Source organism: Anticarsia gemmatalis, chromosome 9, assembly GCF_050436995.1.
Source record: "Anticarsia gemmatalis isolate Benzon Research Colony breed Stoneville strain chromosome 9, ilAntGemm2 primary, whole genome shotgun sequence".
Classification (NCBI taxonomy): Eukaryota; Metazoa; Arthropoda; class Insecta; order Lepidoptera; family Erebidae; genus Anticarsia; species Anticarsia gemmatalis.
Genome location: NC_134753.1, coordinates 11,037,097 through 11,055,949, shown reverse-complemented (window position 1 = coordinate 11,055,949; position 18,853 = coordinate 11,037,097). Strand labels below are relative to the sequence as shown.

General features: G+C 34.1%; 2 protein-coding genes across 3 annotated transcripts; one reads left to right on the top strand and one right to left on the bottom strand.

Annotated features, from left to right (window-relative positions):
- Positions 1 to 193: 193 nt before the first annotated feature.
- LOC142975269 (cytochrome P450 4c3-like) lies at positions 194 to 13,256 on the top strand. Its single transcript, XM_076118009.1, has 17 exons — positions 194 to 418; positions 2,853 to 2,962; positions 3,343 to 3,433; positions 3,753 to 3,938; positions 4,260 to 4,621; positions 4,919 to 4,987; positions 5,518 to 5,686; positions 6,163 to 6,342; positions 6,805 to 6,969; positions 8,582 to 8,691; positions 9,022 to 9,112; positions 9,409 to 9,594; positions 9,934 to 10,295; positions 10,497 to 10,565; positions 10,787 to 10,955; positions 12,532 to 12,711; positions 13,057 to 13,256. Exons 1-17 carry the CDS (start codon positions 265 to 267, stop codon positions 13,224 to 13,226), a joined length of 2,823 nt encoding a protein of 940 aa, XP_075974124.1. The 5' UTR covers positions 194 to 264; the 3' UTR covers positions 13,227 to 13,256.
- An 861-nt stretch (positions 13,257 to 14,117) lies between these two features.
- LOC142975527 (neuromedin-U receptor 2-like) lies at positions 14,118 to 17,850 on the bottom strand. Of its 2 annotated transcripts, none has more exons than XM_076118439.1 (4): positions 16,956 to 17,850; positions 16,787 to 16,887; positions 16,410 to 16,517; positions 14,118 to 14,885 (listed from the first exon to the last, which is right to left on the bottom strand). In XM_076118439.1, exons 1-4 carry the CDS (start codon positions 17,707 to 17,709, stop codon positions 14,781 to 14,783), a joined length of 1,068 nt encoding a protein of 355 aa, XP_075974554.1. In that variant the 5' UTR covers positions 17,710 to 17,850; the 3' UTR covers positions 14,118 to 14,780. The 2 variants fall into 2 exon arrangements, with proteins under 2 accessions (XP_075974554.1, XP_075974555.1); XM_076118440.1 differs by having other exon boundaries at positions 16,787 to 16,884.
- Between the last annotated feature and the right edge of the window lie 1,003 nt (positions 17,851 to 18,853).

Sequence of the window (18,853 nt, the reverse complement as noted above, 5' to 3'; positions counted from 1 at the left end):
CTATTGAGAAATATTCTTATATAAATTTGAAACCAATTGCACTTTGCTCGACCTGAGAATCGAACCTGAGACCTCTGCGCAGCAGTCGCATACACTACCACAATCGAATCAACGTTTACCCAAGAATGTGTAACAGACAGACAGATAGACTTACTCATTTATAATATTAATAAGTACGTATTTAATGTACACAAGTATCTTAGATCTAAAAGGTCGTTTGTACCAGTTGGCCGAGAGCTTTCATGTTCACAACACGCGTTGACAATGTTCCTGTTATTTATATATCTGCTATGTACACTTATATTAGTGTTACATGTATATTTCCGTTACTCCTACGCCGGCCGGTTGATGGCTAAAATTCCTGGCCCTAAAGGACACCCGTTTCTTGGCAATTATTTTGATATGTGCACATCACCTGGTATGTATTTTTTTAGCTATTTATCTTTCTACATGCATGTTATATCTCAGTTGACAATTAGTGTACGTCGACATACATTGCTGCTTTGACATGACATAATAATCACCATCATTTTAGAAAAGAAGCAATGTATTGATTAGTGGTTATCAAATGGTTGTCAATTTAATAATATAATGTAAAACTAAAAGGATAAATAAAAATAAAAGGATCGATCGAAACGTCGGGTTAACAAATAAGGTATTCTAACCTTTAATTTTCAATCGCGTTTAAGACCCGTTCATTATAATATTATGTGTACAAGTTGCGAGAGTTTAAAATGGTTGTCAACTTAGATACAAAATTGCCGGCCAGTTACCACTCCTGGATAAGACGTATCGGTTAGCTTATCAGCTGGAAGTTTGAAATATGCTCAGTGGCGTTGCTACGGTATGGCTAGGCGGTGCGACCCCTGAGTTCAGGGCACCCTCATTATGATTTATGCGTATTACGTACCTATCTCAGTTGAAAACGTTAATGTATATACCTACGTTAAATTGATGTTCACTATTCGGTATATTTGGAAATCACTATCATTAAAGAAATAAAACAATGAACAGCATAGTGGCTTTCAAATAGTTGTCAACTGAGATACACAGCAGCCCTCCAGATCGACAAACCATTTTTTTTACTGAATCTTATAATAGAGGGCCCTAGTTTATTATTTCCCGAGGGCGTCAAATTACCTAGCTACGCCACTAAATATGCTGTTACTATTTATTGGATAGGGTATTCGATACTTATCCGTAGGACAAGAAACTGGCGGTTAATCAACTTTTTCAATATTTATTACACTGTTTATAATTTGAGCCGCTTATAACTAGTTGCAGTCAGCAGTCGGTCAAACGATCAGTAGGTTAAGCAACCATTGGCGTGGTTTTTAACTGAGGTACTACGTGATGTAATTAACAATTTTAATTACAAGCGATTTACTCATAACCGGTGGTCCCGTATGACAAGATGTATGGATATGAATAGGACAAGGGAAAGTCAGTAACGATCGTGGCTTTCTTAAGTCTCTGCCTACACCTATGGAAAAAAAGCGTGACTTTATGCGACTTTTCTCCAAAAAATCTTGTATTTCAGTATTTTTTTGCAATTCCGATTATCTCAGGTGATTATTGGCTATCCCCTTATCAACAGCAGACGGAATTAGATATTTTTTTTCAAAAGTCATTTTTATCTCGATATTATTATGTCTGGTGTTAAGTACTTTTTCTGATAATGATTGTTATAAATAACTCGCAATCTTAATTTGTTGCCGAGTCATAACAATTCACGAAGGGCGGCTGCTATTGTATTTATTCAGCGATAAATATATTTGATAATAACGTTTAAGTACATTTTATCTTAATTAAATACCAGTGGAGAGAAACTTTGAACTTAAAAACATAATCAAGAATTAATATAATTGCACTTTATCTCAAAGTGAGCTTGAAACTCATTTTATTAAAAAGACAACTCCCGTACTAAGAATTGCTCTTGTATCGCGAGGACTTTTACAAACATACAATCAACAGACACAATGTACAACCAGACCCGAAACCACTATTTGTAGATCACGCTAATAATTGTCCCGTGTGGGAATCGAACCCACGACCTCCCGACGCAATGGTAGCCTCGTAGCGACCCTAACCACTGCGCCGCGGCAGTCAAAGCTGACTGTTTTTTTTTTTAGAATTTTATCCAGAAAACCAACGTCCTGTATTGATAATTTATTTATATTAATACTAGCTGACCCGGCAAACGTTGTTTTGCCATATAAATAAAAAAGGGGTATGAAAATTAAATGTTGGCCGATTCTCAGAACTACCTACTGAATACGCATATAAAATTTGGTAAAATTCGGGAAATTTTTATACAAGATAAGATTATTCGTGTCAATTGAATCGTCTCCTTGTATCGAAGCTCTGATTTTGGTTAAAAAAACAAACTTTTCCCAAAGGTCTCTATCTGTTAATTGCCAAAACAAAATTACATAAAAATGATAACAAAAAGAAGATAAGACAGTTTACACAAGTCACGATGACTTGTGTAAATTGTTTATAGATATAACATTTATTATTATAACAATATTTGGCATAGACTACTTAGAATAATTCTCAATAGAAGTCCGGAGCTTAGTAACGTGCCCGGTAGATGGCAATAGGCTAACCTCCTATTACATGGAACTAGTATTGTGAAGCTCCCGCATTGTGAACTAGTCTTCTTTGAAGACTTTTACAAGCAAATGTCTCAAAATACGCAAATATTTGTTTCGTGTGGAATTGAACCTACGTCTATACACATTATAATAACAGCTTCCTAGACAATACGTAACAGACTACCTACTACTAATATAAATTATGAATATAAATGAAATAAAAGCAATTTTAACAATACAATTTGTTATTTCAAGAACTCTTGTTCGACGCTCTACGAGTTTGGCGCAGCACCTACGGCAAGATTTACAAGCTGTGTGGATTCTATTACCGAACAGTACATGTGTTTAATCCTGAGGATATCGAAGTAAGTAGTTAAGTTATCAATTTTAGCGTGGCTTGATAACCGGCGGGTCTCCACCCAAACGAGGAAGGGTTTATGCCTTGAGTCCACCACGGTAGCCAAGAGCGGATTGGGGACTTTGCCAGCCTACTAAACTAATTTTAGACATGCAAGGTTTCATCACGATGTTTTCGTTCACCGTTAGAGCAAGTGATCGTTATTATTTCTAATACACATATAGGAAATAGCGTGATGCGTTGATTTTTGTATGAAATTAGATACTGATTTTAATGTTGTACGGAGATCTTAAAAACAAGAGATGATGGTTATAATATATAATATTAGATATTTTTAATTTCTCTTGAAAGGTTCGTATGATTTCATTATTGATATTATATTTTCAGATTCTGCTTTCGTCAGTGCGCTACAATAAGAAAGACATGCCGTACACATTTCTCTACGGTTGGCTCGGCGGTGGTCTACTAGTCAGCAACGGTATGCTCTAATTATTATACTACATTATTAATTCTGTTTCCAAAGAATACCATGAAACACACCAAGTCATTCAATTCTGCCGCAAGTTCATAAACATTGTTCCCGTTCCCGTAGGGTATTCGGGATAAACTCTAGTATACGTCCAAATCGGTACAAATTTCATCCAAATCGGTTCAGTGGATTAAGCACGAAAAAAATCAGACAAATAGAATAACTTTCAAAGAAAAACTAAAGTTTGCTGTATTAGAGCATTAATGGCGTTTTAATAACTATTTTCATTATTGAAGAAATTTATCTTAATTCACTTTACTTTCAACAGGTGAAAAATGGATGCAGCGAAGAAAATTATTGACTCCAGCGTTCCACTTTAATATATTAACAAAATTCTTCAAGACGTTCCGTGAACATACACAGAATCTATTGGAGGATATCAATGAAGAAGTAGGCAAGGATAAAACGGACGTGACGTCATTAATTAACAAAGTTACGCTTCAGATCATGTGTGGTGAGGATTAATATCAGTTTTAAAACTAAATGTTGATTGTTCGTTGAATTTCAATAAAATATTTTTTAATTAAAGCAAAGAATTCCGAGGTCTAAAAAATAAGACAAAAACATAATTGATATAAATAAAGCCAAATTAGTGGTCTTAGGCGACTAAAAACTTTGGCACTAGGTTGACTACTAACCGTCCGAAAATTATAATAATAATACTTTTGTCTGAAAATGACCTTCGACCCCACGCACGCCTTCAAAAGACCCTGGACTCTGCAGTCCTGCACTCGAGATATGGTGATAATATGTAATTTCAATTTTTGCATTTCAGAGACCTCAATGGGAGCAACGGTACCAAATGAAAAATCCCTTACTAAAAATTACTTGAAATACAGCCACGAAATAAGCTTATGTTTATTAAACAGGATGTGCATGCCTATATACTTCTTAAATATACTATACATGTTGACCCCACATTTTAGAAAAGAAAGAGGCTATTTACCTGATTTACATAACTTTTCCAAACAACTGATTAATACGAGAAGAGAAATAAGGCAACAGAACAATGTTGGTGAAGAAATTAGCGATAAGAAGAAAAGACCCATCATGCTTGATATTTTGTTAGATGAAGAAAAGAAAGGAAGAATCGATGAGGCGGGAATAAGAGAAGAAGTTGATACATTCTTGTTTGAGGTAAAATAACCTTCTTAACCACTGTGCTCCCTCCATACTCGTCTAACAGTCCAAAGATCCCATCTATTCATTGTTCCTAATTTTAGTCTTTAGTCAAATACCGGGCTCCTAATTGAATTCCAACCTAGTCAGTCTCAGATTATTCAGAATTACCTCTCAGCTATTTTAGTCACACAAATAATGACTAAAATTCTCATCGGATTATCTACTAAATCCTAAAAATAGGTATCTAAATATAAAACAATGGTTAGTTTGTTTTAAGTGCAATGTATAAAATACCTAATTATATAATTTCAGGGTTATGACACCACAGCCACGGCACTAGTCTTTATGATTATAAGATTAGCAAACGAGCCTCAAGTACAGGTTTGTGAATACAATAAGCATGGTTTCTAGCCAGTTGCACTCACGAAACGATCTGTGGGAGCAACCCAAGCGATCAATCTACAATTTGTGAAATTTCGACTGTGTGCCTCCGTGCTTCGGAGAGTATGTAAAAAGTTCACCCCGGTTGTTATCCACCAAGATAACAGTCGGTAAGCCATGTCAAAGGCCTTCCAAGCAAATGAAACAATTTTTACACTAGGTTGACCAGTTGACCACTAACCATACAATTAGAGAAAAAACATAATTGCCTTTCCTTTAAAATTAAGAAAGCTTTTTTATCAAATCCATACTTACATAATAAATGTGAAAGAATCATTGTTTATTTGTCCTTCCTTCACGTGAAAATGCTTGAACCTGTTCGGACAAATTCCCAGTTTTCAAAAGGATAAACAGATTGAGGTACTTTTTACCGTGGGAACCGAGAGCAGAAGAGGCTAGAAAAAGGGCTTTTTTTAAGTAACTTGCAATAAAAAATAGTTTTACATATTCAATTTTCTTACAATTTACAGGATTTAATATTCAAAGAGTTGCAAGACATATACGATGATACTAGAAGAGAGACAACAATGGAAGATTTTAACAAAATGAAGTACTTGGAGTGTTGCATCAAAGAATCACTTCGATTATATTCCAGTGTGCCTTTCATATCTAGATATGTTACCGAGGAATTGACTATAGGTAAGATATTTATTAATAGTACAGTGGTAATGAAACAAACTATATTACCCAGTACCAGTAAGAGAATTGAGAGGGGTTAGGCTTTAAGTCCGCCAAAGCCAAATGAGGGTTGGAGTAATCAAAAAAAGGAGATCATACATGAAACAAGAATGTATGGAGCATGAATGACCTCCTTTGTAAAATAATTTTTGTGTCCGTCTGTTACACTTACGAGTACAAGGCTATCTACTACCGACAACTGGTTAGACAACGAGAAATTTTGTACAAAAATCTGATCAGCGCCTCTAACGGGCGTCGTAGGAACTATTTTGACAATACTTTTATATGTCAAACTTTACAGTAGGTACCTGTAGGGAATCTCGCTACATGACACTTTTGCATAAACTGTGAAACTAGCCTTTATTGGTGTGTACGCGAGGTGACCCTTGCAGATCAAGAAGTTACCATCAAATATTATAAATTGTTTTTCTTAACAGCTGGTTACAAAATACCAAAGAACACTTACTACGACGTCCACATATACGATGTTCACCGCAACCCGGAGATATATCCTGAACCTGAGAAGTTCATTCCTGAAAGGTTTCTTCCTGAAAATGCTGCCACACGACACCCGTATGCTTATATACCTTTTAGTGCTGGTCCTAGGAATTGTATCGGTATGTATACTCTTAATTTCTACAATCTTTATTTTACTGACTAAATTTATTTTTTTGCGTTGTGAGGTCGTGGGTTCGATTCCCACACGGGACAATTATTTGAGCGATCCATAAATCACAAATAAATGTTTCGGGTCTGGTTGTACTTTGTGTCCGTTGTTTGTATGTTTGTAAAAGTCCCCGCAGCACAAGAGCAATTCTTAGTGCGGGAGGTCTGCATTAATTTTCTGATTAAGAACTAAGTATACAGAATTTTTCATTAAGATACATATTCACTGTTGTAACGCTCGACATTTACAAATTACAACTTTCAATTTAAATCCTTTGCCTTTACAAATTTGTATTTATTATGTATATATTTTATTTAAATTTTAATATCAATCTCTATCTCTTGACGATCCCAAGTAATTTATCAATTTACTGGTCTATAAAAAGATGATCAATATTTGTATACTTTTTCAGGTCAGAAGTTTGCTATACTAGAAATAAAGTCACTGTTATCTGGTCTTCTGCGCAAGTTTTACCTGCAACCGGTAACTAAGACTGAGGACCTAAGGTTTTATGCTGATATGATTCTACGTGTGAACCATCCGCTGTATGTGCGGTTCTGTAGAAGAGAACAACCTTGCTAATGTGACAATCTCCGTGGCGCAGTCGTTAATGTGGTCGAGGTCGTGGGTTCGATTCCCCCTCGGGACAATTATTTGTTTAATCCACAGATAGTTGTTTCATGGCTAGTTGTACTTTGTATCCGTTGTTTGTATGTTTGTAAAAAGACCCGCGACACAAGACCAATTCTTAATGCGTGAGACGTCGTTAAAAAATAAACACAAAAACATGTCTAAGAGCCATAAAAACATGTCTTCACCTATATGCGTAATGCGTGCAAAATATTGTTTGTTATCTGATATTATGGTCAATAAATACTTGAGTTTCATATTGAGTTTCCTTTTATTTTTTATGGCTTTTGTAGTACTCACGGCTGTGTTAGCCGAGGAAGAAATCTCATCACTCAAATAAATAATCCCATATGAAACCCGTAAATAAACCTATTGGATGGAATTGACAAGAAACACCACAAGTAGGTTCGCTAAAATAATCCAGTCCTGGCTATCTTTTTAGGTAGTTTTCTACAAGGCCAAACCATTATAATTTATTATTAACCTTTGTTGTTTAAATTAAGAGTAAAAAAAAATCATTGTTAAAGTGTTATATGGCTACTACACACATGCCAGTGGCAATGCCGCCGGCACAAGCCGCGCAGAGCTGTTAATACCCAGCATTACCGCTCGAATGCTAGAAACAAATGATGCCAGCAAGCCGCGTAAACCGCCTTCACACCCGGCGGCCACTTTGCGTAGGCGCCCTTACGCAGAACTAGCAAAATATTATGTACTAGCTGTCCCGCGCAACTTCGCTTGCGTCACATAAGAGAGAATGGGTCATCATTTTCCCCGTTTTTGTAACATTTTTCGTTACTTCTCCACTCCTAATGGTCGTAGCCTGATGATATATAGCCTATAGCCTTCCTCGATAAATGGGCTATCTAACAGTGTAAGAATTTTACAAATCGGACCAGTAGTTCCTGAGATTAGCGCGTTCAAACAAACAAATAAACAAACAAACTCTTCAGCTTTATAATATTAGTATAGATAGTATAGATTTTGTGACTTAAGTCTGTAAAGTCTCCCACGAAAAAAAAAATCCAAATACGAATTATTATTTTTAAAACTATTTACACTATAAAGTACTTAAATATAAACCAAAAAATTTGTCACTAGTTCAACGAGTTTCATGTTCACAACACGCGTTGACAATGTTCCTGTTATTTATATATCTGTTATGTACACTTATATTAGTGCTACATGTATATTTCCGTTACTCCTACGCCGGCCGGTTAATGGCTAAAATTCCCGGCCCTAAAGGATATCCCTTATTAGGGAATTTGATGGATTTGTGCAAACCACCTGGTACGTAATTTGTTATATACGCTAACGAAACTTGCTTTTGTGCAATTGTTTATTATTATTGAAATCAGATGTAATGAGTGACGTATTTCTATTGATTATGATTTAATGACTTTCTATCAAAGAAGATTAAGCGATATCATTGTTTGAGGCTGTGTCATTGGGTCAATATTAGTCTTGCTTAGTAGATAAATCTTTATCCCCGTACCCTGTTTGTTTGACCTGAACAAGCGAGGTACATGAACCAAATAAGCGTTTCAATAACTTTCAAGTAAAATTGTTCTACGCGTGGCGAGAGTGGAGTAAAACCTACAGCAGGATATTTAAACTGTGCGGTGGACATTATCGTACCATCAATGTACAACATCCCGAGGATGCTGAGGTAAGTAATCATTTCCGTTAATTTATTAAATGGTACTTGAGTTTGTTTTATAATAAATGCGGAAGTTAAGATGTTAGGATATTCGGACAGATATTGATACTCGATAAAATCAAAACTATTGAACGGATTTTGATTAAAATTGTACACATTTAGTCCTTAGCACGTATTAACACATAGAAAGAACACTTAGAAATATTTTCACGTAGAGTAAGTTGTGAGTAGAAGCAAGTCATAAATATGTCCAGCGAGAAAAAGAGAAAGCGCTATACATCCCTTCTAACGTTGTCTCTTTCCCACGTTAATTTAGAGTACTTGTATCTATTGTTTCAGATTCTCCTCTCATCAGTACGTCACAGTGGCAAAGACATGCCTTACACATTTTTCAAAAACTGGCTCGGCGATGGACTTTTACTTAGCAACGGTAAACTTACACACATAATATGATATTTCTTTCTCACAGCATACAACTACTATTACAAGTGGACCACATAATGTGATAGTTATGCCACAGTAGCTTCTACGTATCATACTAAACTTACTTTGTTTATAAAGTTAATTGTTAATAATTCAGTAATTAATAACAATAAAACAAATTGTTGTATTTCCCTAACCCACCCATATGTTGAAGGAAATAAGCCATTGGAGCGGCACGTTGTATATGATTATTTTTGTAGGTAGGTCTAAGTATTTTATACTTAACTTTTTTCTTTACAACAGGAGACAAATGGATGCAGCGACGAAAATTGCTTACACCGGCACTCCACTTTAATATACTGACAAATTTCTTCAGAACGTTCAGTTATCTGACTGAAAATTTTGTTAACGACGTACAAAAAGAAGTAGGCAAAGATAAAACAGATATGATATCACTAATACAACAATATAGTCTTCAGGCTATGTGCGGTAAGACATAAATCTAAAACACAATTAAATTATTATGATTCAGTTACTCAAAAGACCTGTTAGTTTCAATAACTTGTTAATTTATAGACTGACAAATAAGTATAGAACTTTGACATGCACAATTTGTCTAGATAAAAATTTTACTAGTGCGTCGGGTTCAATTCCCACACGTCAAGAGGCCAAGTGCCTGCGGCCTCTTCTGGTTTGTATACCTCCGCTAACTGGAAACCCTGTGCATTAAGTTCTACTAAATCGTAGGTTCTTAGCCTACTGCATGTCTGCTTTGTATATATTTATAACTTTATGAATAGTTATTAAATGATAACACTTTTACTTCAGAAACTTCAATGGGCACAAAGATATCAAACGAAGCACTTCTGACTAAAAAATACTTGAAGTCGAGCCACGAAATTAGTCCATGTTTTGTTAAGCGACTAAGCGTACCATTATATATATCTAATGTTATATACAAACTTACCACTTGCTATGGAACAGAAAAGTCACATCTACCACACTTACACGATTTCACAAAACAGTTGATAAATAATAGAAGGGAAATGAGGAAACAAAACAATATTATTGAAGAAACGATAGATAAAAAGAAGAGATCTATCATGCTTGATATTTTGTTAGATGAAGAAAAGAAAGGCAGAATCGATGAAGCGGGAATAAGGGAAGAGGTTGATACATTCTTGTTTGAGGTAAGTTATAAAACACCCTATTTTTCCATTGCTAACTAATTTATATAAAAATGTATTACTAAAATAATCGACGTCTTAACGGCAAAATATGAAAAAAAAACATTATCTTTTGAAAAAAGTGACTTGATAATGGAAAATAATATTTTTACATTTACATATATAGACCGATATCTAATAATGTAATACGTTATTTTATTTCAGGGCTACGACACCACTGCAACAGCACTCATATTTATGATGATATGTTTAGCAAATGAACCCAAAGTACAGGTCAGTGGTGTATCCATTTTTTATGTTTTGAATTCTTTTTAATTTTTATTTAGCCACATTGGAATAAGCCATGATTTATGTGGGGTTGTGTATATTTGTACATACAATCCTGAACCTAAAAACAATATTCTTAATTTGCAGAATGCAATATATGAAGAGTTACAAAACATTTACGGTGATACTAAAAGAGTAATTTGAAAATCTCATTTCTTAATTCGCAGAATGCAATATATGAAGAGTTACAAAGCATTTACGGTGATACTAAAAAAGAGACAACAATTGAAGATCTAAACAAAATGAAGTATTTGGAGTGTTGCATCAAAGAATCTCTGCGGTTATACCCAAGTGTGCCATTCATATGTAGATATGTTACTGAGGAGTTGACTGTAGGTAATATACTATTTTATTCGTATACACTCAACCCTAAACCTTAGTATGGTACTTAGGTCACTACTTATATTTTGAGCCTTGACGAATCTGCTTGTTTAAGACCCCATTTGGTTTTTTCTTCGTAGAGTTTGACCTTTTTGACTACTACATTCCTAAGAAAGTTTTGAAATCTGCGCTGAAAATATTTTCAATATCGTCGATCGAAAATTGTTAGTGTGCGGGAAAATGGTATTAGGATGTTAACATTTTCGTGCAAATATTTTTTACGACTTTCGACGTGACTTATAGAAACAGTCGCGTCTATATCGACTTATTTATTATTTTGGTGATTAAGTCGGATCTTTTGAAAATTAACGCTAATAATTAGAGTTCTATCATAATTATTTTTCCCTCACCAATGAAATTCCTGAAGGTCGTCTAAGGTCACCAGATGTGTTCGGAAAAATTGATGCTGTGCGAAAATTAATTATGCATTTTCGTTTCCTGACACATCAATAGATCGATACAATCCTATACATTATTTCCACTCTTAGATATAAAATATTTGGAGAGAACATTTCCGTTTAGAAGTTTTTTTCTAAATGAGCCAATATTTTTTCTACAAGAATTCGCAAAGGTACTCGCGCCGATTAGTGCGAACAAATGCTTGAAAATTCTATCGTTTTGCTTCAAAATACATGTATCAAATCGTGATAGACCACAGATCTAGGATCTATGCGCATGAGCCGAAAAGTAAACGTCAGTCGACTTTATGGATGCTTTAAGATGAACTAAATCCAGAAAAAGTTTTTCGCGCTCTAAGCACTTCGAAACAAATAGTCCCTTGATTTTTTATAAAAACTTTGTCACGGCCCAAAATGTCTTTAGAAAAATGTAGAATGGTTAATTTTTATTGATTTACAATCAAAAGTTTACCGAAAGACTGGTTTAAAATATGGAAAAACCACAAAATTCTACGGGTCGAGTGCCATAATGACAATGCCCGCCCTAACACATCTTGTTAAACAACCGGCTGTTTTGTGCACGAAAATAATCGAATAAATTAGTTTCTCACCATACACTATAGTTTGACATCAAATGACTTTATTTAGTTCCAAAACGTCAAGAATAAATAGCATTAACCTTGATTTTTCATCGGCACAAGAAACAGGTTATGCTTTTAAACACCCTGTTTTTGAGGGGTCTTCGGGAAAGAAAAAAAAATATTAAAAAAATATTTCGATTGGATAAAAATCTATCTAGATCATGCATAAGAATACCCGAGAACACGATAAAGTAGTTTTAACTCAAATATTTACCGTTTTTCATAGTTAGGCTCAAAATATAAGTAGTGGCCCACGTATTAGTAAAAACCTATCATTGGACGTAGGCTTAATAAACAATGTTCTTCTGCTGGGCAAGGGTCTCCTTATGAAACGAGACCGAACTTAGGCCCTAAGACTGGTAGGAAGAGTATCGTTGAATAAAAATTACAACTTTACCTATTAAATAATGTCACCTTCTCTTTACAGTCGGGTAAAAATAACTTACACTGTTAGGTACTGTTTCAATTTAGTTCATCTTCCTATTTTTACAGCTGGCTACAGGATACCAAAGAATACTTACTACAATATCTTAATAACTGACATGCATAGAAACCCGGAGATATATCCTGAACCTGAAAAGTTCATACCTGAGCGGTTTCTTCCTGAAAATTCAGCCACACGACACCCGTATGCTTATATACCGTTCAGCGCTGGACCTCGGAATTGTATTGGTAAATATAAATAATATACTATAGCAAATTATACGTATAATATAACGACAAATACTTTCTTGAAAACGTTTGGTTAGTTGTAAGAAAATATTTTTTTTTCCGAATGACTGAAGGAATTTTATAACTAGATTTTTTCTGAAGAATGCCGCTTAGTTAGTGATGTTCCAATTGATGGTTCTATTGTTCTTGTTTGTTAGGTAAAATTTGATTAGCGAAGAATATTCATAGAAAATTAATGTTTTAAACAAAATGTCTAAAGTTCTAAAACAATCAAATAAAATCAAGTTTACTCGAACCATTCTCTTTTTTTTAATAATAATAATAAATTTATTTGTCTCTTTTTAGGTCAAAAATTTGCTCTAATGGAAATGAAAACACTGATGTCTGGTCTGCTACGAGAGTACCATCTAGAACCGGTGACTAAGGTTAAAGATTTAACATTTACTGCCGATATTATTCTACGAGTGAATCATCCATTGTTTGTCCGAATTTGTAAAAGAGAACGACCATGTTAGTTCTAGAATAATAATATTTAATATTTGTCATAGTAGTAAGAAATTATGTACCTAATAAAAATACATAAACATTTATGGCAAACAAAACTAAATGTTTTCTTACAAAAACTATTGTTGTTGTAATTACTTGATGTTGGGTAATTACAGCAGAAAAACAAATCTGAAAATAATATTTTTCTATTATATGCAAATTAAATCTAATTGACAAACATAACCACATGATCGTATTAAGTTTATCTCGGATCTCAGATTCGTCTAAAATATAAACCCACTTCAGTTATTATCAAGAACAAACCAACATATTAGTAACAGTCCAGTATCTTTGACAACCGGCTAGATATCGGCAATATTTATATACAAACCTGTAGTTTGATTTTCTACCACTATCGACTACCGACAACCGGCTAGCTATCGAAAAAAAAGTATGAAAATCGGATCAACGCTAAACGGTTTGTAGTCTTAAATGTCTAACTTTCGATACTATACAGTACCGACTGTAGGAGGTCGCTCTACTGATAGCAAATAAGCAAACAAAGAAATAAAAATATAATATTTATTTTTTAATATTTTTTACGACGACTATTTTAGAATTAGCATTAAAGGCCTTTTTGTAGCTAATTTTAATTATATTGTCTTCATATTTTTAAATGAGATTGTAGCATTGTTTAGCTTTCAAGGTTACAATCTAGCAAAATTGTGCCCAAAATATGCATTATTTATTTCAAAGAAACTAATGTTTCTAATAAAAAAAAATTTACTTTGGGGATTCAGAATTAATAATTTAAATGACAACAATGGCATGTTTTTCATAATTTGTTGTGACACAAGTCGTGAATAAAATTAAAGGGATAATTAAAAGTACGAAAAATCCATTTAAACCATTTACTGAAGTTAATCTTATATTTTATTGAAAACCATTCTAATTCATATCAAAATCTTTCATTACCGTGAAGAAGTTTCAGTGCAATCTTAATTTCTATATAGCGATCAACACAGTTGTTCATATCTATAAACTAAAAACAATTCACATAATAATATACAAAACTAAAATTTGTAGTTATTTTGGTATTAAAGCTGTATTCCAAAACTTTTTGATATTATGATACAGTAGTATCTAATGCAATACAAAAAATACAGGTGTTCCACAAGGTACATCATTGGAACCACTTTTCTTAAACTTCCTAATCATTTTAAAAGACTAAAATACAAGCTAATTTTCGCGCATCACTTGTTCTTTTTGCACTTTCATCCCTTTCAAGCCTCTCTAGGCCCGAAATTTGAAAAAAACCTATATTAAACCTCAGGCCTTAAACTATATCTACGCCAAATTTCACGAAAACGATTCAGCAGTTTAGCTGGGAAAACAAAACATTCTGACTTTCGCACTCATAATATAACCCGGCTTCTGTTACACTCATATAATATTTGTTAAAGTTATCCTATAATAAAGATATGACCATATTTTGGCGTTGTTTACATTACATAAAACTTTTATGACTGTTGATACGTTTACTTAGGAAGTTTTGTTTGAGATTCAAGAAAGTGTACAAGACTTTATTCTACAAGATAACATGATGTTGACTTTCTGAGCTGCGTATCTGCTGTCTCGCTTTTCTTTGCACGGAAATATCGTTTTTGAACTTTTCTTTCCCACAGCGTCTGTAAATATAAATAGTTATTCAAATTTAAAGGCTTTTAAAGACTTGTATGTAGTGTACCATAAAAAGGGTCGACCTTTGAATATACTTAAATTGCAATACATGGGTATTTTTAGGGTATATTGTACTATTTATTCTTTCATGATTGTACCGGACAGATGATCTCATAGCTAGCTCTTTGTGCGAGCTATTTACTTACATTTGTAATTAAATGAATACAAGTTCTTTTATGTACATATTATTGTATAACTGTGTTCATTTATTTTTCAGCATAGTTTGACGGAAACGAATTGCGTAATTATACTAAATATAACTTTCAATTAGCAGTTTCTCACGGCTTTTCAAAATTAATTTAATCGTCGCTTTATATAACTAAAATAGCACTTCTATTCAGGATTTATTTGCAAAAAACGAATTAAAAATAAGTCTTAATTTGTGATCACAGCATCAAAAAGTACGAGCGTAAATCGCTTTTTTAAAAAACAAACAAAATGGCCGATATTTCCGTAAATAATGGATAATCCTTTACCAGCGGATGGGTGACCACCCGACGGATCAAAAAATTTAAATTTATCTCTGGCATAAGTGTCATAGTTTTTGAGATTTTGGCCATTTTGTGTGTTTTTTAAGAAAGCGATTTACGCTCGTTCTTTTTAATGCTGTGATCACAATTGAAGGATTTTGTTAAATCCGTTTTTTGTAAAGAAATCCTGAATAGATGTGCTATTGAATCTACAATCTTGTTTTGTTATTACTACTTGTTTTTTATTTAAAATAAGCATTCAAAGTTAAATTTTATAATCTTTCACAACATTTGTGCAACTTTGAGCACTTGTGGTGAAAAAAAAATGTATGGTGGCTTTACTGCCCACGCCATAAATAATTTCTAAGTTTTATTAGAATTCTAAATTAGTATAACATGCAGCATTAATACCGATTATTGTCAAAATATTACAACGAACTTAAATTATTAACACTTTTGCCGGTCGACTAATTTTATTTTTTCACGCTAAGCGCGTTCTAGATTCAATAGCACATCTATTCAGGATTTCTTTGCAAAAAACGGATTTAAAAAAAGCCTTAAGTTGTGATCACAGCATTAAAAAGAACGAGCGTAAATTGCTTTTTTAAAAAACACACAAAATGGCCAAAATCTCAAAAACTATGACACTTATGCCAGAGATAAATTTAAATTTTTTGATCCGTCGGGTGGTCACCCATCCGCTGGTAAAGGATTATCACATAACACACAAAATGGCCAAAATCTCAAAAACTATGATACTTGTGCCAGAGGTAAATTTTGATATTTAGATCAGTTGGGTTGTCGCCCATCCGCTGGTAAAGGATTATCCATTATTTACGCCACACCTTGTATACATATTAAAAGAAGCTTGAAATCAATAATTTGGCCGAACGATGTCGAACTAACAAATTAAAAATATAATTTATCTGTGTTTAACGTCTCATAAATGTAGCATTTACGCAAGTTTGATAGTTTAACTAATAGAAATAAAAAAGAATTTACCTTAAGCGCTTTCCTGAACTTGATGGACATGAGACTGAAGAGTAGCGGGTTGAGCACCGTCGTGAACCAGCTGTTGAACATCGCTATCTTGTGAGCAGTAGCGAACCACTACAACACAATAGAGAAAAATACAAAATTTAAGTAAGTTATTTGATCAAATTCATAAATAAATTTAAGGTTCGGGACACAGAATATATGAAAATGGGATCGATATAATTGTTATTAAAAACCATTGAAATTTTTGCAAGTATGCATTATAAAAATATACCCTTATCTTTGCCTACCACTAAGGGGAAAAGGCATGATATAATCTATGTAAGACAATGAGTTGATTGATAAAGAGGAAATAGAGCCAGAATGCTTTTACAGTTTCTTACCCGGTGAAAAAATGACAAGTCTCGAACATCAGTTGCGAACATGATCATCCTGATGAGAAAGAACGGCAGCCAGCAGACCACGAACGACACCGTCAGAGCTACTAAACATTAATACTTAGTATAAGATAATCAAACACAGGCAACACACAACACACTTACAAACACTTACCAATCAACTTGTTCACGTTTTTTCTTCTAAACCCATTGTTGTACACCGTATTCTTCAAGTCATATTTCGGATTATCATTCACTTTGAATGCTATCATAGTGTAAACAAACATCATAATACCTAAAGGTACTATAAATGTTACAACTGCAACGCTTCCCGTTATAATTCTTGCTGTTGGAGTCGGCAAAGAGAAACACATCAAAGATTTATCAGTGTCTATTACTTCGAGGGTCCAAAGCTGCGGCAATGTCTCTATAATCGCGATCGTCCAAATTGTAACAATGATTTTCCCGACTCGCCTCCAAACTGGCGTTCCTTTTAGCATCATAGGGTAGCATATTGCTATGTATCTTTCAATAGACAGCACTGTCATGACAAGGATGCCGTTGTTCCAAAGTAAAGTCACAAATATAAAATGAATGCATAGAAAGAATTTGCAAGAGAACACCCCGTGTTTAAATTCGACAATATCACTTTCCTGTATCAATAATTGATAGACGATTAACAAAATAGGGACTGTGACAAGCAGATCAGAGATGGCTAAGTTAAATAAATAGTAGTTCGTGGCCGTATGCATGGTCTTGTCGTGGTAAATGACGATGCAGGTCAGAATATTACCGACTAAGCTAGCAACGAACACGATAAGTAGAGACACGGAGAATATTATTTTGGCTGAATATGGTTCATCTCTTAAAGCCATTTTGACGAAACCTGACCAGTCTTCGAGCATAGTGTAATCCGTTTCGTTAATCATCTTGAAAGGATCTTCTACCGAAGGTTTTTCGACAACTTTGTATGGAAGTTTTAATGCTGGGAACTATTTTCACTGTCCTTAGTATTCGTTGAAAAATCTAAGTACGTGTCCGCGATAATGCAAAACTATGGTATATTTTTCCTCAAGAACTTTTCACATGCAGCTTTTTCACCAAGATTTTGACCAATTTTCTGGCGATGGACCTATTACTGGTGTCTACAGAAACTAGGCAACCCGCGATAATTTCAAACTCTGGTGTTCTTTGCACTAGTAAACGGTAGTTTCCTATGGTATTCCATGCACTACTGTGCCAATGAGTATGAACATGGTCAATATTGGTTCACACGTAAGTATATTAGTTATCATGTTTGTCTAACTGTGCACATACTCGTTAATTGGATTAACTTCTCGCCAAGTGGTTTTGGTAACTGAGATGTTTACTTTCAGTAGAAAAAATGGATGATGACTTTTATATTGATATTGTATTTACTAGGAAGTAATTAGAAAAGTATTCTTTGTTTGTTAGTGATGACTTTGTTGTTAATGGAATGGTTACGTAGAATGCCCTTAACTTTGATATTTTGTGTTTTAGGCTTGCAGGAAGTGTAATTGGATATTCTGATTTCTATTTTGTAGTAGGAATGTACCTATATTATACCAATGTCAAAGACAAAACTAAAATGTTAACAGTTGGTAATCAAACCTGGATGAACAAGTGAAGAGTAAGACCTTTACTGAAAACCTCTCAACCCGGCAATCGAACTTGGGAATGTCTATAGCATGTTACTATTCTCTTACTGAACTGAAGTAGTGTAATAAAAAACTACATAAAAAGTACCTAATCTCTACAATTGAAAAGACACACAGTTCATAATCATAGATTAAACGTAGTTGATACAATTAGCTGTGTCATAACAACTAAGATAATTGTAATTATACAAGCATGTCTGGGGCGCCAAGCGACCGGCGTATAATTGCTAGGTGAGATAATTATGATCTAAGTGCAAGGTAAACAACGACGTCTTTCATGTCTAGAAGTAATTTAATCTATTTTAGCTACTTATGCGCTCGTGGCTCGTTGCACTCACCGGTCATTCCATAGATGGGTGGCCGCATAGTGGTATTTGAACTGAGCGTCTCCGTG